The following is a 20,169-nucleotide window of genomic DNA, read 5'->3' on the forward strand; positions in this document are numbered from 1 at the left end:
TTGAGAATTTCATACATGTATGTAATGCATTGTAATCAAGTCTACCTTTCATTTCCTCCCATGCAGTGCTTCCTGTCTTTCTCCCTACCACTAATCCCTCCCAATTTCTGATATTCTCTTGGCGCTACCAATGGGTGCATGGGTTTAGGGTTGTTACTGGAGCATGGGTAACCATTCAGGGGCCTCATCCCCCAAAGAAAATGGATTCTCCCTTTCTCAGTCATCAATTGCCAATGGTTCCTCATCTAGAAGTTAGACTTCCTGATACCTCCCCACTTCATGCTGTGATTTTGCCTGGCTTGATCTTGTGCAGATCTTGTGCATGCTGACAAGAAACTGTGAGTTCATATGTTCAACTGTCAAATTATGTCCAGAAAACAGTTTTACTATAGTCATCCACCTCTTCTGGCTTTTACAAACTTTCTGTACCCTCCTCTTAAATGATCCCTGGTTCTTGGGAAAGGAGACATGACATAGATATCCCATTTAGAATTCCTGGGTTTGATCCCCAGCACTATAAGGGGAAGAAAAAAAAGGGCATGGACTGAGACTTACAGTTTCAGCTGAAGGTTAAAATAACTACAGAGTTTGGTGTGAGCGTGTGTGTGTGTGTGTGTGTGTGTGTGTGTGTGTACATATAGTTGTTGCTGCTGCTACTGTGATAACTTGAATGAAATCAGAACTTTGGAATTCAATCCAGATGTATGCATTTTTGTAAAATAATCCTTTCAAAAAGACAGGAAAGGAAACAATAAGACACATAACAGTCAACAAATTATTAGTATTGGAGAAAGGGCTGGATCACAAATGGTCTTGGCATGCCAAAAGTACAAACAGCCTTCAGGAAAAAGAAGGCTTGGAGACTGCCTTCAAAAACAGCAGAATCTGTTCTGCTCTACAAGTTTTGGAAGACTTCAGGAGTTGCAGGGGTCTGAGCAGGGATAGGGTGACAACTGGAAAATGGGTTCAAAGTTTGTAGAAGGTAGTAACATGACTCTGAGATGATGGCCTGGCTATTTGCAACACTAGTCCCACCCCCAACCTTGGGACTTTAAAGAGATAGAATGAGAAAAGTAACTTGGGTACAGTTGAGGCTAAAATAAAGATGGTTTGTGTATATTGTCTGTCCTCAACACCCAGGTGCCCTTCTAAGGAATGGCACCCAGATCTAGGATGTAAGGTATATTAGAGAATACACTCTCTGCAAATGTCCAGCAAGGAAGTCCAGTGGGAGTTGGCCTCAGAGGAAACCAGGTCCATGTGTCATACATTATGGGGAAGTCTATCCAACCAGAAACATGTACATATCCAAACTGCTTCCAGTAAGCTATAGAGGTTCTAAGGAAAAAGACACCAAAGATCAACAGACATGAGGAAAGTTTCTAAAGAGAAAGACAGGAACCAAAATACTCACTAGTGTATAGAAAACCCTTTAAATGGAGAGTCACTTAGTGCTTGACAGATAGGTAGATGAATACATCTTCAGACATTAGATAACCTCAGGAGAATTCAGCTGTTATAATACAGGGTGTGAGGGGAACCTTAACAGAGTCCATGGCGGGCAACAGACAAACACACCAGGCAAACTGTGCTTGAGTGGGAATTCTATTAGGGGAAAGGGAAGGGGGTGGAGAAAGGGAAGGAAAATGGGGAAGAGAAGAGAAAGAAAGGGAGAGGGAGGGGAGAGAGAATAGGGAAAGTGCCTTCCCCTTCTAAGGAGCAGTGGGAAATAGAGTGGAAGTGGGTGGAGTTTTCCTCTTAAAAGAACCTTTGCACCTTCATGCAGACTACATAGTGATATAGCAGCCATAGGACCCTGGGCTGGCCGGGGTACTGCCTGAGTGTATTCAGCCAGGTTACAGGGCAGGCCAGCACAATGCCTGAATCCTAACATCAGCAATTTCCTGTGTGCATGTGAACACTGTGTGCTCTTGCAGAGGAGTGAGGAGCCCTCTGTTCTTCTGCTATACTGTGTGTGTGTGTGTGTGTGTGTGTGTGTGTGTGTGTTGGTGTTAAATCTCAGTTCCATCATTTTCTAATCTATACGATTCTGGTAAGGTTATCAAAATTCTTCGTGCCTCAGTTTCCTCACTTGTAAAATGGGAGTTCATAATGATACTGTTTTATAGAACAAGACAGAACCCTTAGAAATTCCATCTACACTAGGAGTTGTTTCAAATTCCATAAGACATCTTAAAGTAAAAGCTGAAGAAACTTTAGGAGAAATCAAAAGACAGATAAGGAAAATAGAGGACGAAACAGAGACGGCAGGCAGATGAACGCAGACAAGAATAGTGGCTAAATCTCATTCTGGAAAATGAGGGTCTGTGTGGTTGACAAGGGCACGCCACTGGAACCTTTCTGAGCACGCAGGCAGATGAACACAGACAAGAATAGTGGCTAAATCTCATTCTGGAAAATGAGGGTCTGTGTGGTTAACAGGGCACGCCACTGGAACCTTTCTGAGTGCTGAGAGTGAAGATCTCAAGCACTCCCAGAGAGCAGAAAGAGGTCACATCTAAAGGACTAAGAATTGAGTGGCAGGAGGGTAATCACGTTCTAAGCAATGTGGACTTATTCTGGGAAGGCTACCCTAGTTCCAGGATAGAAAACTGTTTGATTTAGATATATTTGTCACTTCAAAAGATTGCTCTTGTGTGTTCAGCCAAGTAGGGGCTCAACTCTGCTTAGTGGTCTGAACTTCTCACATCTGCCTTTGTCTGAGAGCACCTATTTTTCTTTTTAAACTACGGCAAAAGAGGATTCAACTTGCCACCTTCCTTCCTTTCCTCCTCCTCCAGTCCCCTGTCCCATTTGTCTTCCTTTCTCTTCCTGTTTCTGCCTTCTCCCTTCCTTTACCTCTGAGCCGTCACACTTGCTCTGTCTATTTCTGTCTCTCCTTTTCCCTTTTTCTTTCTATCCACAGAAGTCTTATGTTTGTCTAATAATTGGCAGGAGAGATCTTTTTTTTTTCTTGCTTGCTTCTTCAGTGATGAATAGTTGGCGTCAGATCAAAGACAAGCCCTGTGGTTTTCTGGCTGCCCAGAAGGGCGGTGCAGCTGGCAGGCATCCCAGCTGCCTGGTGATAGGCGTGTGGAAGAGATACCAAGCTCACAGGTCACTGTGTGTGTGTTCCTGTATGTGTGTTTTGCAGGCCAACAGCAGACTGAAGCAGATCGAGAAGGAATACACTCAGAAGCTTGCCAAATCTTCCCAGGTAAGCATGGGCTAAAGACACAAAACAAAACAATAAATCCCAAACAAAAAGCAGAAATGAAACCAACACAGAAAACCTTTGTTTGTACTTCAGAGTTAGATCAAATTCTTGTCAGTTTTTTCATGAATTCATGTCATATTTTGATGGATAGATAAATAAGTAAAATGTTCTTAATATTTCCAGCTTATTAAAATCAGGAACAATTGTGCATATTGAGCTATTTGAACCAGCACACACAGCTTCATGTTCACACAGAGAGGGGTGGGGGGAGTAAAATGTTGTAAAACCAGCTGGCACACTTGAACAAGCCCAGGCCGAAAGACATTTCACAAGGCAGGGGATACACACCTACATTTGTGATGTAAGCAGGTTGATAACATCTGTGCTTTTTTTCTTTTCAATATTCTAACTCGCTGCACCCATGAGCTAGTTGACTAATTCAAAATGACAGACAATTCTAGGTTGAATTGTCAGCTCAACTGTTGGCTCCTTCTGGAGGGTGGGAAAAGAATTCCTGTACCCATCACTCGTTTGTGCAACTCCAGAGGTTTTAACATAAGGACGGCTAACAGTTAAATGCCGCCTCTGCTAGATGGGCGATGCTTGCAGAACATAACTTCATGAGTTGTCCTGTTTCCCAGTGGCTTCAGTTAGGGAGTGCTGTGAGTTCTGCTACAACAACAAAATACCATTTACCTTTATTTTGTAGATGAATAACTAAGCCATTTGGTTTTATAATGTTCATGTCTAATGACTTGAAGTTGGCTTTAGTATCATTGCCTGTGTACAATGGCATGTAAACTGAAATTCATGTTCCATTTTATGAATTCCTTGATAATAGGAGCAACAGAACAAATGGTAATAGCCAACATTTCTAGGCACAGGCCTAGTGACTTCATTCAGTCTTCCTCACTGGCTCTATTTTTCCAGTTGAGAAAACTGAGAGTTAAGGGCTGGGACTGTAGCTCAGCAGTAGAGGGCAGAAATCTGAGATCAGAGAGAGATGAGATCATAGGAGTTAGCAAGTGACTAAGCCAGGACTCAGCCTGGAGCTGACTTCAAAGTGGCAATCCTGACCTTTGACATACCAGACTGGCCCAATGCTTTACCTTCCCGATATAGCAGAACATTATCAGGAAATGTCAATTCTGTAATTATTTCTAAAACGTGCATGTCATATAATTCTTATGCCATTAATAAAGCCAGAAGTCTTTGTTTAATTGAATAGTCATTTGTGTTTATGTGAGAGATGATTGTGGCTTGGTTGCCATTATTCCAGCCCTCAGGGAGAAATATCCTTGTTAATCTGCTGAAAACAATGCTTATAACCAGCTAAAAGAAATCTTAACACTCCCAAATGAAAGTTTAGACAGAAACATGAAAAACTGCAACTTGTCATAGTGCTTATTTTTGCTTTATTTGAAATGGAGGATACAGACAGTGAGATAAAAGCTAGCTAATGAGAATGCTTAACTAACAAGACAGAAGCCTTAGGTTTACCTACAGGAAAGTGTAGGTAAAGCATTAAAACAAATTAAATGTTAACATATAAGAAAGCCGGAGCTTGGAGTTCACAGACCTGAGTTGGAATACCAACCAGTCCTACCACTTGTGTGACCTTCAGCAAGTTTACCTGCCACTCTTGGAATTCAGTTTCCTCATTAGTCAAATGGGAAACCAGTAGTTACCCTTTAAGATGGTTTTAAATAGTAAGAAATCAATGTCCAAAGCACACAGTGCCTTGTATGCACTCTAACATTTAGTGACTGTTAGCAACCTCAGGTGTATGAACACTGCAATAGGAACAGGAAGAAAGGAGCCGAGGAAAAGGTCTACAAGAAAGATTTTTTTCATTAGACACTGCTCTGAGTTGTTTAAAAACTGATGAAATTTCTCCACAAAATTTGGAAACATACAAGCTTACTCTTTTTCTTCAAGACATCAAGGAGAAGAACGTGGGAAACAACCGGTAACTATCATGCACTGTAATCATTTTATAAGCTAAAGAGTAATGCAATGCCAAAAAAATGCATAGGATGTCAAGTGGAAGATAGCCTTACACTGATAATAGTCTCTACCCATATCTGATGCAGGGAGTATTTATAGCCATGAACTGGCACATCAGTTACAGTGCCAGTCACTGCTGAGAAACAGATTATTTTTAAATGAACATTAGAAAAAAGAATGAAACATGGGCTGTGTATGCTTCCAGATGCAAGTTTACTGCAATCTCTACTGCATATCTCATCAAGCTGGTGAGAGGGCCAGAAGCAAAGCTGCTACACTGTTTACCAGGATCTAAAAATCGTCCTCTCAAGAACAGTGCTAATGTGACTTAGTGGGTTCATTAGCACCTAAGAGAAAGGCAGTTTAAACTGGGGAAATATTTGCAATCTCTTCTTCCTATAAAGGGAGTTACTTGATCTTAAAATCTTACCAAGCTTTGGACCTAGGAGACCATGTGCACTTAACCCCAGGCACACTCAAAGACGATGCCCCTTACGAACCTGCACAGCCTTCATTCACCATGACAGCCAGAGCAGCAGCATCTCCAGATATTTCAGTCACATATTTGTGGTGATACTTTGTTTATGGTCTAATAAAGCTTGCCTGAAGATCAGAGTGCAGAGCTAAGCCACTAGTTAGCCACTCACACAATAAGCCACTAACTAGTTAGCCGCATACCTAGGCCACTGGTTAGCCATAGAGGACAGGAAGTGGTGGTCACACCTTTAATCCTAGCACTCGGGAGACAGAGGCAGATGGATCTCTGTGAGTTCAAGGCCAGCCTGGGCTACATGAGAGTGAATCAGTCTAAAAGAGAAACAGAGTTCATACCTTTGATCCCAGCACTTGAGATGACATGCCTTTAATCCCAGCACTAGAGAGGAATATAAGGTGGGAGGAGACAGGAGCAGTCTAGGTGGTCTGAGGTTTAGTAGAGAACAGTGCAGTGGGCTTCAATCTGAGATTCCTGGAGACAGGGTCCCCCTTTGGTCTGAGGTAGAGGTAAGAGCTAATGGCTGGCTGCTTTGTTTTTCTGATCTTCAGGCAAGTTTTATTAGACCATAAACAATATATCACCACACACATTTGCTCTTTTTGTCTGAATATTAGATATCAACATTGCCTTCTCAGTTTTAACATAGTCTCTAAACCCGGTTCAGTTCCCTACTCTTCATTTGCCAAAACAAGGTAGTACCATTTTGATAAAATATTCATAGCTGAAGAGGACCAGGTGCCAGCCATACCCACCCACTGCCAATCAACCCTAGCCACTACCCTGGCTAGCTTCCCCTTCATGGTGTAGATTAATGCCTGTGAAGTATGCCACATGCCCCCCTTTGTGTCCAGGGGCCATGCTGAGGGTAGCAAATGACTCTGCCTTCCTGTATTTTGTGAGGAACCCCAGTGCCTTCCTGTCCTTTCTAGGTATGGTTTTTGTTGACTATTGAACTTAGAGGAAGAATTTTACAAGTCTCAAACTGTACCACAAACTGAAAAAAAAAAACACACAATAGAAGTAAAAAGTGAAACTTAACCTCTATTTTAAATTCTGTAAAGACTTTAAATAAGATACTAATAAATACGCAGTTTCATTGCTTAACAATCATTAGAAACCATTATTGCTTTCATGGGTCAGGCTGCTTACAACATCCTCCCAAAACAGCGCCTGCTGTTTGCAGAGTGTTAATTTTCCTTATCTACATGAAAATGTCCTGATCCACTCCTTAGTATGAAATAAATGCAGGGTAAACATTTACTGACATTTTTCTTTATAAACTCTAATTATGATTCTACCCAAACTGGAGGCTCCCAATTAAGATTGGATATAACCAATTCCTTTTATTTTTTCCAAAAACTTTTTACTAGTTATTATAGAAAGGCTAAAACCATGTCAATTTATTTTTCCCAGTGGGTATGTTTCTTATTTACCATGATAGTTCACTACTTAACTTATCACTATAATTCATTACTTAAATACTTACTGAGTACTAGTGATATATGCACTCACCTAAGGTGGAAAAGTTTGTTTTCTTGTACTCTGAAGTCTACAGTGAATAGACATGAAGATCCATGCTGTGTTCCTAACCTATATTTGTTAGCCATGTATTCTATTGCTTCTTAATCTGGGATATTTAGGATATTAAATCTTTTTTTCAGGTGACACACTGTCAATCCTACCTACTAATCAACCTACTTGTCTAGCCGTAGTGTTTGACCTCAAGTGATTTGACATTCCCTTATGTCACCTTTATAAATTTTAAAAATAGCTTTCCAGATGTAATCTCATTTTCCCCCATAGAACTCTCATTATCCCTCCCCATAAAAAAAATGTAAAAGCAAGTGTGCCTTCCTTAGAATGTCATGTATAGTTCCTTCCAAAACCTACACTCATTTATTTTTGTATGCATTGTCCAGAATCTTCTAAGAATGAGGAATATCCTGATCTTGAGCTCTTAAAATCATTTTAAATACCTCAAAATATTTTTTATCTTCAACCTTAGCTATACTAATCTCAATCTTACTTTTCTTTTCTCTTTCTTTCCTTTTTTTTTTTTTTTTGAGGTAAAGTCTCATGTAGCCCAAGTTAGTCTCAAACTCAAATTCACCATGTAGCTGAAACTGACCTTGAACTCCTGATCTTCCTGTTTCTACTCAATACTGGTTTGCCCAATTATAGTATTTTTAAAAGGAAAATAAATACCGTGTACTTTAAAAGTAGATTACATGACCGTGATAGATACCCAAATGTACACATGTGATAAACTTGCAAAGAACTAAACACACACTTCAGAGTTAAACTCCCTACTTGTATGAAGTTGGGGTTTTCTCAGCTGCAGACACTGAAATATTAAGCTGTGTTGACTTTTTGACCCCATGTTCCTATAAAATATCCATCTTCAATTTCATGGTAGGTTGAGGAAATCTGGCTTCCTTGTCCCTAGCCCCTCTGGCCCTGTATCTAGAGGCTGGTTCTTCTGTGCTTCAGTTTTTGACATTTATTATAGGAATTTAACCTTTACTACTTGTGGATGAAAGTGCTATGAAAAGTAATTGACCGGATGTAACATTTGTTGCATGGGAGCAACATTTAATCAAAATTCTTAAAATAGATGAACAGTATTCTAGTCTCAGTAAGTGAATTCCTCCACTCACAGCAGAGGGCCCATTTAATATTCTCATCTGCTCTTAGGAATTTCTTCATTTCAAGATAATCTTAGCATTTGATTAAATTTTAAACTTTGTTACAGAAAATTTGCACACTAAGGGTGAACACTCCACTTTTATCATAACAATATTCTGTGCATATCCATTGTGGCAACTAATTTTTCTATAGCACTCGGCTGTTATGGCCCTCCATATAGTTTCTATTGCTTTGTCTTTTAATGTTATGCTCCTATTTTGTGGGAAACTGAGCTCAAGGAAGACAGCTAAGCCCAGTGTTTCTCACTGTCGGCATCCCGCTCACAGAGCTGTATTGTGAACCCTGGTACTGTTTCAGCATTGTGAGCACTGATAGTGTTTCTTTTATTAGAGAAACAACCATTTCCTGCTTTCAAAAACAATGCTTGCTGTTGAGATTGAAAGGAAATGGCTGCATCCAAAGCAAAGGAAGAGATGCACTCTCAGTGGGCCCATTGGTTCCTCATCAGATGTTAATTTGAGAAGGTGGCAGGAACCCTGCCCTGGAGGGAACAACTCCTGAGTGTGGGGAGAGCTACAGGAGCTCCTGTGGAAGGGCACTGTCTGAGCCAGAGTAAACTTTCACGGAGTGTGCACTTAGAAAGGAGGCAGCCTATTTGGAAGTATGAACTTCTCTTCGATACCAAACTTTTGTTACAAACAAAAGTGGAATTGGCGCATTAGAAGATGAAGCTGACCATGGCCTTCAATTCTTGTCCATCATCTTCAGCAATATAAAATGTTTGACCTCTTTGTGTCAGCTTCCTCATTTTAAAGAGGGACGTAATAGTCATACTTAATAATCATACTATGTCACAGTAGCAAATAATATAGAACTTTAAATCTCAGCACAATACATACATTAGTTAATACCCAAAACTTACAGTGTGGGATTGGGGATGATAAAGAATGAACATAACCATGAAAAATCAGGGTGGTGCTGGTGGGGGGGGTGGTGGCGGTATGGTTGGAGGTGGTGGAGGAGGAGGTGGTGGTACAAAATCTTACAAAGTGGATCAGCTTTCCTCACTCTTCAGAATTTTATTTCTCAGTAAAATACAGTCTGACTCTTTTCATTTTTTTGAGATCACAGATGTTCTTTCTTCTGATGAGTAAATATTGTGGAATGTTAGAGTGGAAATGCCTTCCAAATATATTTGGTTCAGCAGTTGTTCACCATTCACAGTTTTATTGTAGTCTTTTATTGTGTGGAAATTTTGTGCATTATCCTGAGTGATATGTTAATTGAAAATGTTCAGTTTGTGGAACAGAGTTTTGCCAAATTCATTCCTTTGTTAAGCATAAATACATATAAAATAGATGCCTCTCGTGGAGAATTTGAAGCTACAGCATGCTGTTTTCATTTTAGATCATAGCAGAGCTTCAGACAACCATTTCCTCCCTGAAAGAGGAGAGCAGTCGGCAGCAACTTGCTGCAGAAAGGCGGCTCCAGGACGTTATTCAAAAGTTTGAAGATGAGAAGCAGCAGCTGATTAGAGATAATGACCAAGCAATCAAGGTAATCTAAAGACTGCAGTAACCAGTGGTACCAGCTGCTTTAATGTAATTAAAAAGAGGCTGAAATCGCAGCAGTGGGCAGATGAACACAGGTATCTGGCTTGCTCACACAGCCTGCAGTAATTCCATTCACTGGACTCTCTACCTTTGATGTATCCAGTGACTCAGGCTGACTTCCCTCCAAGAGATCGCATGCCAGCATAAAGTCATTTTTGGCAACCCCTACCCATTCATATTGAACAAATATTTGAAAAATACCTCGTCCTTTCTCTTGAGAACTACTTTGGATTGTCTCTTGAAATTAGAATGAGTGTTTAAGCCCAATACTGCTGCCTAGCACATTCAGAAGTCAGCTTCCAATTTACATTCTGTTCTTTGCCCACATCCTTTCATTATGTATTCACATAATGAGCAATAGCATTTGTTCCAGGCATGGAATTCCAGCCATCTGATGTGCTTTGACACAGCACAGGGTTGGTTGTTGCTGCTGAGAACTTTGGTTGTTTCTAAATGGCTTCAGAGAACCATTCACACCTTAATAGCAACAGAAAACTCCCTGGACCTGATCCTCTAGGTGAGAGGCAGTTGAATCTCAAAGCAGCCTTTTCCTTGGCTTCATAGTAGTGGATGCTATTGTAAGTGTCTGCATCATGCTGTGTTTCATCTGTGAGGAGCAACATCAGAAAACCTTTATAAATACGGCTGAAAGGAGAACAAACCGGTTTAAAGAATGCCCAGCAAAAGGTTATTTTTCAGTGACTTTGCTATAACAATACTTAAAACATGTACAGTAATCATACAGAGCAAAGAAAAGTATATATATATATATATATACATGTATATATGTATTTCTAAGCCTAGATGGCATTGAATAAAATCAAAGGCATTGAGAGGTAGAAAACCCTTTTGAGACTGGCACAACCAACCTCCTCACTTTACAGGTGAGGACTTGAGATTTGGTTAACGACGTGTTGCTTATTTGTTTCTGTTTATGAGACTTTTGCCCTTCATAGGCTATGAGACAAAAAGAAAAAACTTTATTTAAAACTATCTTTCAAGCCCTTTTAGCTTACACATTCCCACTTTTCACTACAGTTGGTGCCATTGACTTGTTAACTGTTTCTATTGCATGAACTGAGCTGTGGAGTTTGTTTAACCCGTTACTTAAAAGTTTCATTTTAAGTAGATAGCTCTTCTACTTATGTCCAAATAACCAAGTAGTTGGTAATTTCCCATTTTCAAATAAACTAGTGGATCCCATTGTGTAAATGGGGAAGACATGAGTTAGGTTACCCCTATCAACAGTCACTCTTTAGCATTCTTTTTAGGTGATTAAAATTGCCTTGAGCCGGGCAGTGGTGGCGCACACATTTAATCCCAGCACTCGGGAGGCAGAGGCAGGCGGATCTCTGTGAGTTCGAGGCCGGGCTGGACTGATAGCCTCCAAAGCAATACAGAGAAACCCTGTCTCGTAAAAACCAAAAAAAAAAAAAAAATTGCCTTGAAAGAATTGTAATTAACACAATTATGCATTTTAAAGTATTTATTCTTATACTTTTAGATCATTTTCATGATAAAAGGGAAAAGCCCTTTAATCATCACTTCAGACCCACCCCAAATCACAGACTGAATTTAAGTGATGAGAATTGATATGTACATATAGCATATGCATAAGACATATGAACTGGGGCTGGAGAGATGGCTCAGCAGTTAAGGGCACGGGCTGCTCTTCCAGAGGATTAGGGATCAGTTCCCAGCACCCACATGGCAACTCACAATCATCTGTAACTCCAGTTCCAAGGGAACCAACACACTCACACACATACATACATTCAGGCAAAATACCAATGCACATAAAAATAAATAATTTTTAAATGTATGTAGCCTGTTTTTCCTGTCAGTAGCAAATTAAAGTTATAATACATTTAAAAAGCCAAGTACAGTGGCACGTACTTATAATCTCAGCACTTGGCTGAAGCAGGGGGATCATAAGTTCAAGGCCAGTCTGAGCTTGATTGCATAGTCCTGTGGGGGGCGGGGGTCTTGTTAATTTTAAAAAATGGAAACACAGCAATAGTTGAAATACAGTTAAGTTTGGGTTCTACTACTTAATGTGTAAAGTGAACAGCTTTTTTTTCTATCAAAGTTACTAAAATAACTAATTTGTTATCATTCATTTCCTTGACTTCCCACCCCCCAGCTACATACCACACACACACAGGAATAATTAGTGATAATTGTTCAACAGCACTGTGCTCTGAGTTCTCTAACAAACAATTAATTTACTTTATGTTCCATTACACCCCTTAGACCTGATCATTTTTTTTATCTGTTTCATGATTCTTTATCATCTGGAAACTAATCACATGAAACTACTAAATTAGCAAGTGTCTTGAAGTATGTACATAAAACCCAAGTTAACTACAGTGCATCTATTCATGAACACTCAGTTCTTTAAAAAATAAAAAAGGAAAGGTACAACCAAAGATAGTCCTGCGTTCTTTTGAAAAGGAAATGTCCCTTTCATTCTCCTCTGGCCCCAACCCCAGCCCTGTGCCTAGCACTTAGCTCTCTTAGTCATAGACGTTTCCAGAAGAGTTTTCCCTCCCTCAGTTAGTAGCCGGCTATCAGGAAGCCTGCCGTCCCTCGGGGAAGAGGCAGGTACCTGGGACACCAGTAGAAGGCTGGTGCGTTGCAGTGCTTTTCCTTGCACTGCTTCTGGGGGCTTTCCTTCCTAGTCTCCATCTTGATGTTCATCACAAGTCCCTGCTTCTGAGAGGGATTTTAGAGCAAAAGTTGGAATAATTCCTTTCAGTTCGTTCCATCTGAGCTTGCTAGGTATATGGAGGCAGTCTCTGTCTCCTGAATGCTAGCAGTGGCTCTCATGGGCCCCTCTAGTCCTGCAGCATCACATCAGCCCTGCTCCCCACCTCCTCACTTGTCCCCGCCACGTTTTCCCCAGCAGTTAAGGGAATCTTTCTGACAATAGAATTTCCTGAGCATAGCGGTGGGGAGACAAGGCTGAGATTGGACAACCAGTTCAACCGCAGACTGCCTGACAACTGGTGTGCAGGGTTCAAGCCACAGCCTGCCTTTCTTGCGAGCCTAAGCTATTCACCGTTAGGCCTCCCCCGGTGTCCTTACAGGGCATCTCTGAACATGAATGGAATAACCTAATGTCCAGGTGGAGATGCTTGCTCCTCCCCCCTTCTCTCTGTCTGAATGTTGGAATAAATCTGAGAATTTTAAATTCTAATTACACTGAGGGTCCTACTCATCCAGACAGAGATATAGGGACATGTGTAGATAGAGAGAGGCAGAGTCAGCATGAAGCTCAATTTTCTGGAGCCAAATACATCTGTCGGAAGACATCGTCAGCAATGGTAGCAATGATGCTAATTGTGAAACCTGCTTGCCCCCACTTTCCACTTGATGAGCTTAGCGCTCTCAAACTGAGAACTGAGATTAGAGACGATTATTGAACCCAGTGCCTGTGCCCTCTGAGCCAACTGTGGGTTTCTGTAAGTACTAAAGTTGTGCTGTAGAGAACGCGTGAGGGAGAAGGCAGCCCACAGAATCCACTGAGGACACCCGTGTGCACATTGTAGCATGGTAAAGTCCTTTGCATGACAGGTTGACAGTGCCCGTCCCTATTAAATGGCTCAGGAGGCCTGCTCCTATTTATTCTCTTATTTGGTCTTAGATGGAAACTGCCAGTGATCTGATTTTAAAATCCTGATTGATGTATTTATAATATTAACAAGTAACTTGTGCTGGACAGCAGCCACCACAAAGATGCTGCATAACAGCCCCCAAATTCAGAGCTGTTTAATACCAGACTTTGGTTCCCATGCAGCATGCCTGTGGGTCAGTGATGGAGAGCTCCTGCACTGTTGGCAGTTTGATCCAGTCTCTCAATTGAAGATGGCCCACTCTGCATGTCTGCACAGTCTTCTTGGATTTATAGTTGCCTGGGATGTTCCTTTCATGGTAGATCCTAGAGATAGAAGAGGATGGGTGGAAATACCTGTTACCTCTGCTCATTTGTGTCTGCAACAACAGAGCAGATAAATTATATTCCCATTCTCAGAACATCTGTGGACTGTGGTTTTGATGTACAGAAACTAGACTCCAAGGGCTTCTGTGTTTCCATAGCAACACCTTCCCAGGTCATCTAACATCCCTCATTTCCATTTCTAGTCTCTCTCTTCTCTTCCTTCTTTAACACTTAGTAATAGTTTTCTGCACAGCACATATAGGCCTCTTGTCCATGGCTTCCCTGACAATCTCATCCCTTCACATGAACAGGTCCCTTCATGTGAACTTCCACACAAATGAATTTTCAATTTTAAGTTTTTCTGCCCTGAGCCTACAACCAGTTTACTTAGTTGTTAACTTTTTGTTCATCTATTTGGCCAGGGTCTTCTTAAGTAGGCTTCTGTCTCAGCCTTTTAAGTACTGGGATTAAAGTAATGTGCAGCCATACCCTGTTTTAGCCCACATTTCTAGCCACATTGAACATTTCCACTCAGGTGGCCCATGGACACTCAAAGTAGACATTTTTCGAGACTGAATTTTCTTCTCATGCTCTTCCCAAGCCCAAGCTACTCTTCTTCTAGTACCAGATATCAGAACCAAATCACCATCATCCACCTAGTTATTCAGGTGAGAGTCCTGAAACCCCTCTTGAAGGAATTCTTCTCTGTCCTTATCTCATAAATCAGTCCTTGGGACAACTCCTAAATGTCTCTAGACACACACCTCATTCCCCTGTCACTTGTTCCTACTCTCACTCAGAACTGCATCCTCTCTGACTCTGCCTCATACAATTTCTCCTTTCTAGAATTACTGTCCATAGCTCTATCCCTCACACTGATGACGAAGTGACAGTCCTAGAACACAAATAAAAGCATATTGTCTGTAGCTTAAAATCTGCCATTAGCTTTCCATTTGCTACAGAAGAAATCTTAAACTTGGTCTCCTAACAGAGACCCACTCATCTACACCTGCAGTTCTAAGGTTGCCCCCTCCCATACTTTCATTCCTCAGGTCCAGCTGTTTTCATATTAGCACAGAGACATCACTATGCATGCATTTCAGTTTGTGCTACAGCAATGGTAGGTGAAACTTCTGGTCTCAGGCAACCACTCTGGTCGCAAGTTCTTCCTTCTATATACATGTGCTTGAAACAAAGAGGAAGCTACCAAATGCCTATTTATTAAATCCCAGGTCTTGAGACAATACTCTTCATAATAACAGGAAGTGCACATCAAGCCCTTCTCTGCCTATTGAAGCCAGTCAGTTGTCTCAAGGAAAGGCAGTTCTGCACCGAGTGTGGGCTGAACTCTATTGTTCTGAAAGAACTGACAACCTGTGTTTATTCACACTCTAGTACCTGACAGGCATTTTCTTGAAAATAAGTGAAGTGAGTCTGACATGTCAAGGATAACAACTGACTATATTGTTGCTAATAATAAAATTTGCCCTTTCAAGCAATAAGTTAGAATTTTGGAAAACGGGTATCACTGTTGTGAGCTTGACAGCTTGGCAATGCTTAAAGTTTTCTGATGAGATCGGTGACTTTGCAAGGGGTAAGAAAGGTGCAGAAAGAGAATGAAGCATCGCTAGTTGAAAGATTTATATGACTCATTATACCATGTTTTTCAAATGTTCAATGCCTGATCTTACAAAGCCCTTCAAGAGACCAGGGATTTCAGTGTAACTGCATATGAAGTTCACACATGAGAGTCTCAGATTCCACAATCCAGTATGAGATCGGAGGACATTTTTTTTCTCACCTTCCACCATGTGGGTTACAGAGACTGAACTCATCATCAGGCCTGGTGGAGGGTACCTGTTCTGAGCCACCTTGCTGACCCTATGATGCTTCCTTTTTAAGAATGAAGAGGGGCCGGGCGGTGGTGGCGCACACCTTTAATCCCAGCACTCGGGAGGCAGAGGCAGGCAGATCTACAGAACAAGTTCCAAGACAACCTCCAAAACAATACAGAGAAACCCTGTCTCGAAAAACCAAAAAAAAAAAAGCATATGATAGGAGTATATATGCGCATATATAGCCACACACATGTATACATAAGAACATGATAGGGGTTAGTCAATAATTTTGGTTCTGAGGCTTAAATTTATACATTTTGGCAATCATTGTTTATTATATTGCCTTCAAACTATCTCTAATATAATTCAGAATTATTAAAGTTACAAAGATTTCAAACACCTATTACATTCTTAACTACTAAAAAGCTAAATGATCCATGTATTTTCTAGTTGTTGATTAACCACAAGTCATTATTTTTTTGGACAATGCTGTAATAAAATTAGTCACACAGTCACTCCAGGCTTAGAAAGTACAGTGGGCCAATCCCAGGAGTCTGTTTCTCCTATTCTTATAATTAATGTTCCTTACAACCTCAACCATTATTCTCTGGTTTAGTATATACAAATCAGTGTTTTAAAGGCTCAAAAGTATTTTCCAAACAACTTGAAAGATTTTGTCCACTGAATAAAGCCTCTTGGTGAGTTTTGAAATGAAGTAAGAATTTGCCAGGGGCTGGATAGAAGAGAAGCAGGAGAAGCACTTGAGAGCTGCCCACCTCCCCTTTGCTCTTTTGATGTCACTGCTTCTCCTCACTCTGAAGCAAGGTCATAACTCACAGCCACACTGCTACTGAGCTTATCTTCTGGGAAAAATGGCACTTAGGACACTGTGACTGTCTTCTTTTGAGTGAGCAGGCAAGTCTTCTTGGGTGGGGTGGAAAACTCCTGTCTATTCTGAGCATTATTAATCCTATTCAGGAGGGCTCAGAGAAAGTGCCAGTTGTTTCTGTGTCCTTAGGACATGCACACCGGGAAGGCAAGAATTAGTAGCGAACAAGTCCCAAAGAAAGCCAGTTGAGGCTAGGCCAAGACTTCTTTCTGTGTACCAATGATACTAAAATCCTCAAAGAGGCTTGTAATTTTATTCTTTGGAAATTGGTTATATAAGCTCTTAGTACAGTGAGAACTGCCCTAGCTTATGAAATATTCCTTTTCCCTCTCAAGCCTTCTGGTAACACAGCAGATTTCTAGATGGTCTAGATGGTCTTCTCATGAACTTGAGTCAGTGGCCAAGTGAGAAAGCATCCCTGTCCCTGCTTTAAAAACTCTTTTCTGTGTCTGCAAGCGACACTTTTGACATTTCTCCTTGATATGAAATCTCTGCCTGGACATCTGGCCTCACAGGGAGGAACTTTTAGTATTCCAGCTTCAAAGAAAGAACTTAGCTCTGGTGGTGCTGAGGGAGTGCAGAAATGTCCACAATATCCTACTGAACAATCCCTAATGTTTCCTCAAATGAACTTCTGTGGGCTCAGAGGATAATGCTAACACTCAGGAACTTGGCTTTGGCCCCAACCTTCTGTAGGCACTTCCCAGGAGCATGGACGTTCCACTCTCCAGACATACGAGGAAGTACACTATTAGATTCTGCCTAATGAGGCAAGATAGATTTTATAAGGTCCCTCACGTGTGACATCTAAGTTGAAAGGGCTCTGCTGGGGGTAGAAAGGTTCATGGGGAGGGGAACCCATAAAGACAAATTATGTTTAAAATACCATAATGACACATAATTCTTAAAAGATTGAGTTCTTTTACCATATCTGTTATCGCAAACATTTGCCAGCTCACTGCCATAAGTTAGACCTGAGGCTGCAGTGATACCACTAGTTAGTTACTAGAGCCTTGGTTTACAGGGAAGAGCACTCATTTGTCCAGCATACTTTTAACACTTCCATCAAAACATACAGAGTAAATTCTTATTCTTGAGACGCTTACAGTCCGGGTTATGAAAAAAAAAATAATCAACTCATGGCTCCACTTGACTTACTCCACATTCCTGAAGTCTAGAAAGCCACAAATTCTTTTCAAAAGCTTGTGGTTAACAAGTTTACCAACAAATCTGCCTGCTGTTGAGGGCATTTATCATCTCTACTTTGCTATTTATTAGAGATACTTAAGCATTTTACTGTTCACTTTTGTTTCGTTCTGAGGGTGGTGTACTGTCAGTTGCCCCCTGTGGAAAAGTACCCTAGAATCAGCAGACTCTGGTTCCTACCCCAGGATCTGGGTGAGGGGCTGTCTCAGGTGCTCCAAAAACGCCACTGAGAAGAGGGACACAGTTCACATGGGCTCTTCGCTCTGAGACATCACAGTAGGCAACACGTAAGTCTTAAAAGTGAAGGGTACTTTACACAGAGCTCATGGATGTATTCATGAGGTTTTTAAACCATCCAGGACCACCTACCCAGGGGGCAGCATCACCTGCACTGAGCTGAACCTTCCTATATCAATACCTAATTTAAAAAAGCACCCCACAGTTTGCCCACAGGCAGTCTGCTGGAGGCATTTTCTCCATCGAGGTTCCTCTTCCCAGATGACTGGCTTATGTCGTAGACATAGGACCTAACCATGATATTACTTCTTCATAGTTACCATCATTCTATCTCTGGCATCCTCAGATCTGTTCCTAGAATGCCACTTTGGTCTTGTTTTCCCATACCTCAGCCTCTTCACAGGCAATTGTAGCATCCAGGGATGGTCTTATCGTCTGTAATGCGCTGGAGGCAGCCTGCATGGCTGGAACAAGCCGACTGCTCTACTGTAGGGAGTCCTGCAGTAATACACACTGTTGCATCGTTATTTTCAGAGAACCAGCTGGTAAGACCTAGTTCTGAAACCCAGGTACATTGCTGCAGCAGTTCAGTGAGGTCCCCCACTTTCTTAATAAAAACGTATCCCAGTTTCAGTCTCCATGATGATGGTGGTACACAGCCTTATTGTCACAGAAGTATATAGTCATGTATCCAGCAGACCTACTATAACAGCACATTGCAACTCCTAAGAGCTTGCTCTTTTCTGATATAGGTATCATTTTACTCTACATTTTTTATTCTTAAAATGTCCTTTGCACCTAAAAGACGAATACAGTATGTACTCACTCATAAGTGGATACCAGAAATAAAGCAAAAGATACCCAGCCTACCGTTCACAACCCCAGAGAAGCTGGAACCCTCTTTCAGAAACAGATGGAAGCAGATGCAGAAATCCACAATTAACCAATGCGCCAAGCTCCTGGAGTACGATCAAAGTGAGGGAGGAGCAAAAATATAAACAAAGGAGTCAAGACCATGATGGGGAAACCCACATCAGCTGACCTGAGCTAGTGAGAGATCACTGACTCAGGTCTGACAAATGGGGACTCTGCATAAGGTCAAACTAGACTCCCTTAATATAGATGACAGTGGTGTGACTGGGACAATATATGAGGCCATGGGCAGTTCAAGACCTAACACTAATGTGCAAACTGACTTAGTGGAATCCATTCTATATGATACCATGCCCAACCTAGACACAAGGTGTGGGAGTGGAGAGGTGCCTTGGTCCTGCCTCAACCAGATGATGGGACAGACTTAGTAGACTTCCTATTGGAGGTCTTATCCTCTCCATGGAGCAGATGGGAGGAGGGGGGAGTAAAGGGAGTGGGAGGAAAAGAGGGAGGGGGAACTGGGATTGGAATATAAAAAAATAAATTAATTAAAAAGTCCTTTGTAATCAATGTGATACAGAAACTTTGCAAAGCAACCTGTTACATCTTCTCTGTTTTTCTGTGTATAATCATCTTTGCGGTTGCACATACCATTTGATTATACCCAACTACTTTTCTTTCTGCATCAGGAGCTATCAAACTTTCTATAAAAGACTTTACAGACCATGCGCACTATCACAACTGCTCAGCAATTTCCACATGGTAAGAAGCAGTGATAGATAATCTATCCAAACTGGCTATGGCTATGTTCCAGTTTATTTACAAGAACAGGCTTAGTGCTGGATTTAGTGTGCTGGCTGTAGCTTACAAATCCCTGATCTCTAAGCTCACTCTTGTGTTATATGCTTTTCCTCTTCCTCCGAGTGTGTCCTTGAGGTGACATTCTTCACCTCTCCTCTTCATTTCCACTGTAAGTTCACCTCCTTTGAGTGTGGCTATCACTTCTCTAGAAATGATTCTCAGAAGCCCCAGCCTGATTTCTGGTTGGGTCCTGTATCTTGCACAGCCTGTAAATCACCTTCTTGGTGAGGATTTACTACTATTTCTGAGTCAGAAACTACAACAATGAATTATCAGCCCCCCAATTGGCTCTTTATTTCCATCTACAAGGGGTACCCTCAGTCTTTGTTTCCTGTTAGAAACTTGA

General features: G+C 41.3%; 1 protein-coding gene across 1 annotated transcript in view; it reads left to right on the forward strand.

Moving 5' to 3' along the window:
• The window catches only part of Cep112 (centrosomal protein 112), a 384,852-nt gene that overhangs the window by 283,746 nt on the left and 80,937 nt on the right, over positions 1–20,169 (forward strand). The window contains 2 exon segments of the mRNA XM_021227128.2: positions 3,155–3,217; positions 9,774–9,923. Coding sequence (XP_021082787.1) covers positions 3,155–3,217; positions 9,774–9,923 — 213 coding nt within the window.

Source organism: Mesocricetus auratus, unplaced genomic scaffold (genome assembly GCF_017639785.1).
Source record: "Mesocricetus auratus isolate SY011 unplaced genomic scaffold, BCM_Maur_2.0 Super-Scaffold_100007, whole genome shotgun sequence".
Lineage (NCBI taxonomy): Eukaryota > Metazoa > Chordata > Mammalia > Rodentia > Cricetidae > Mesocricetus > Mesocricetus auratus.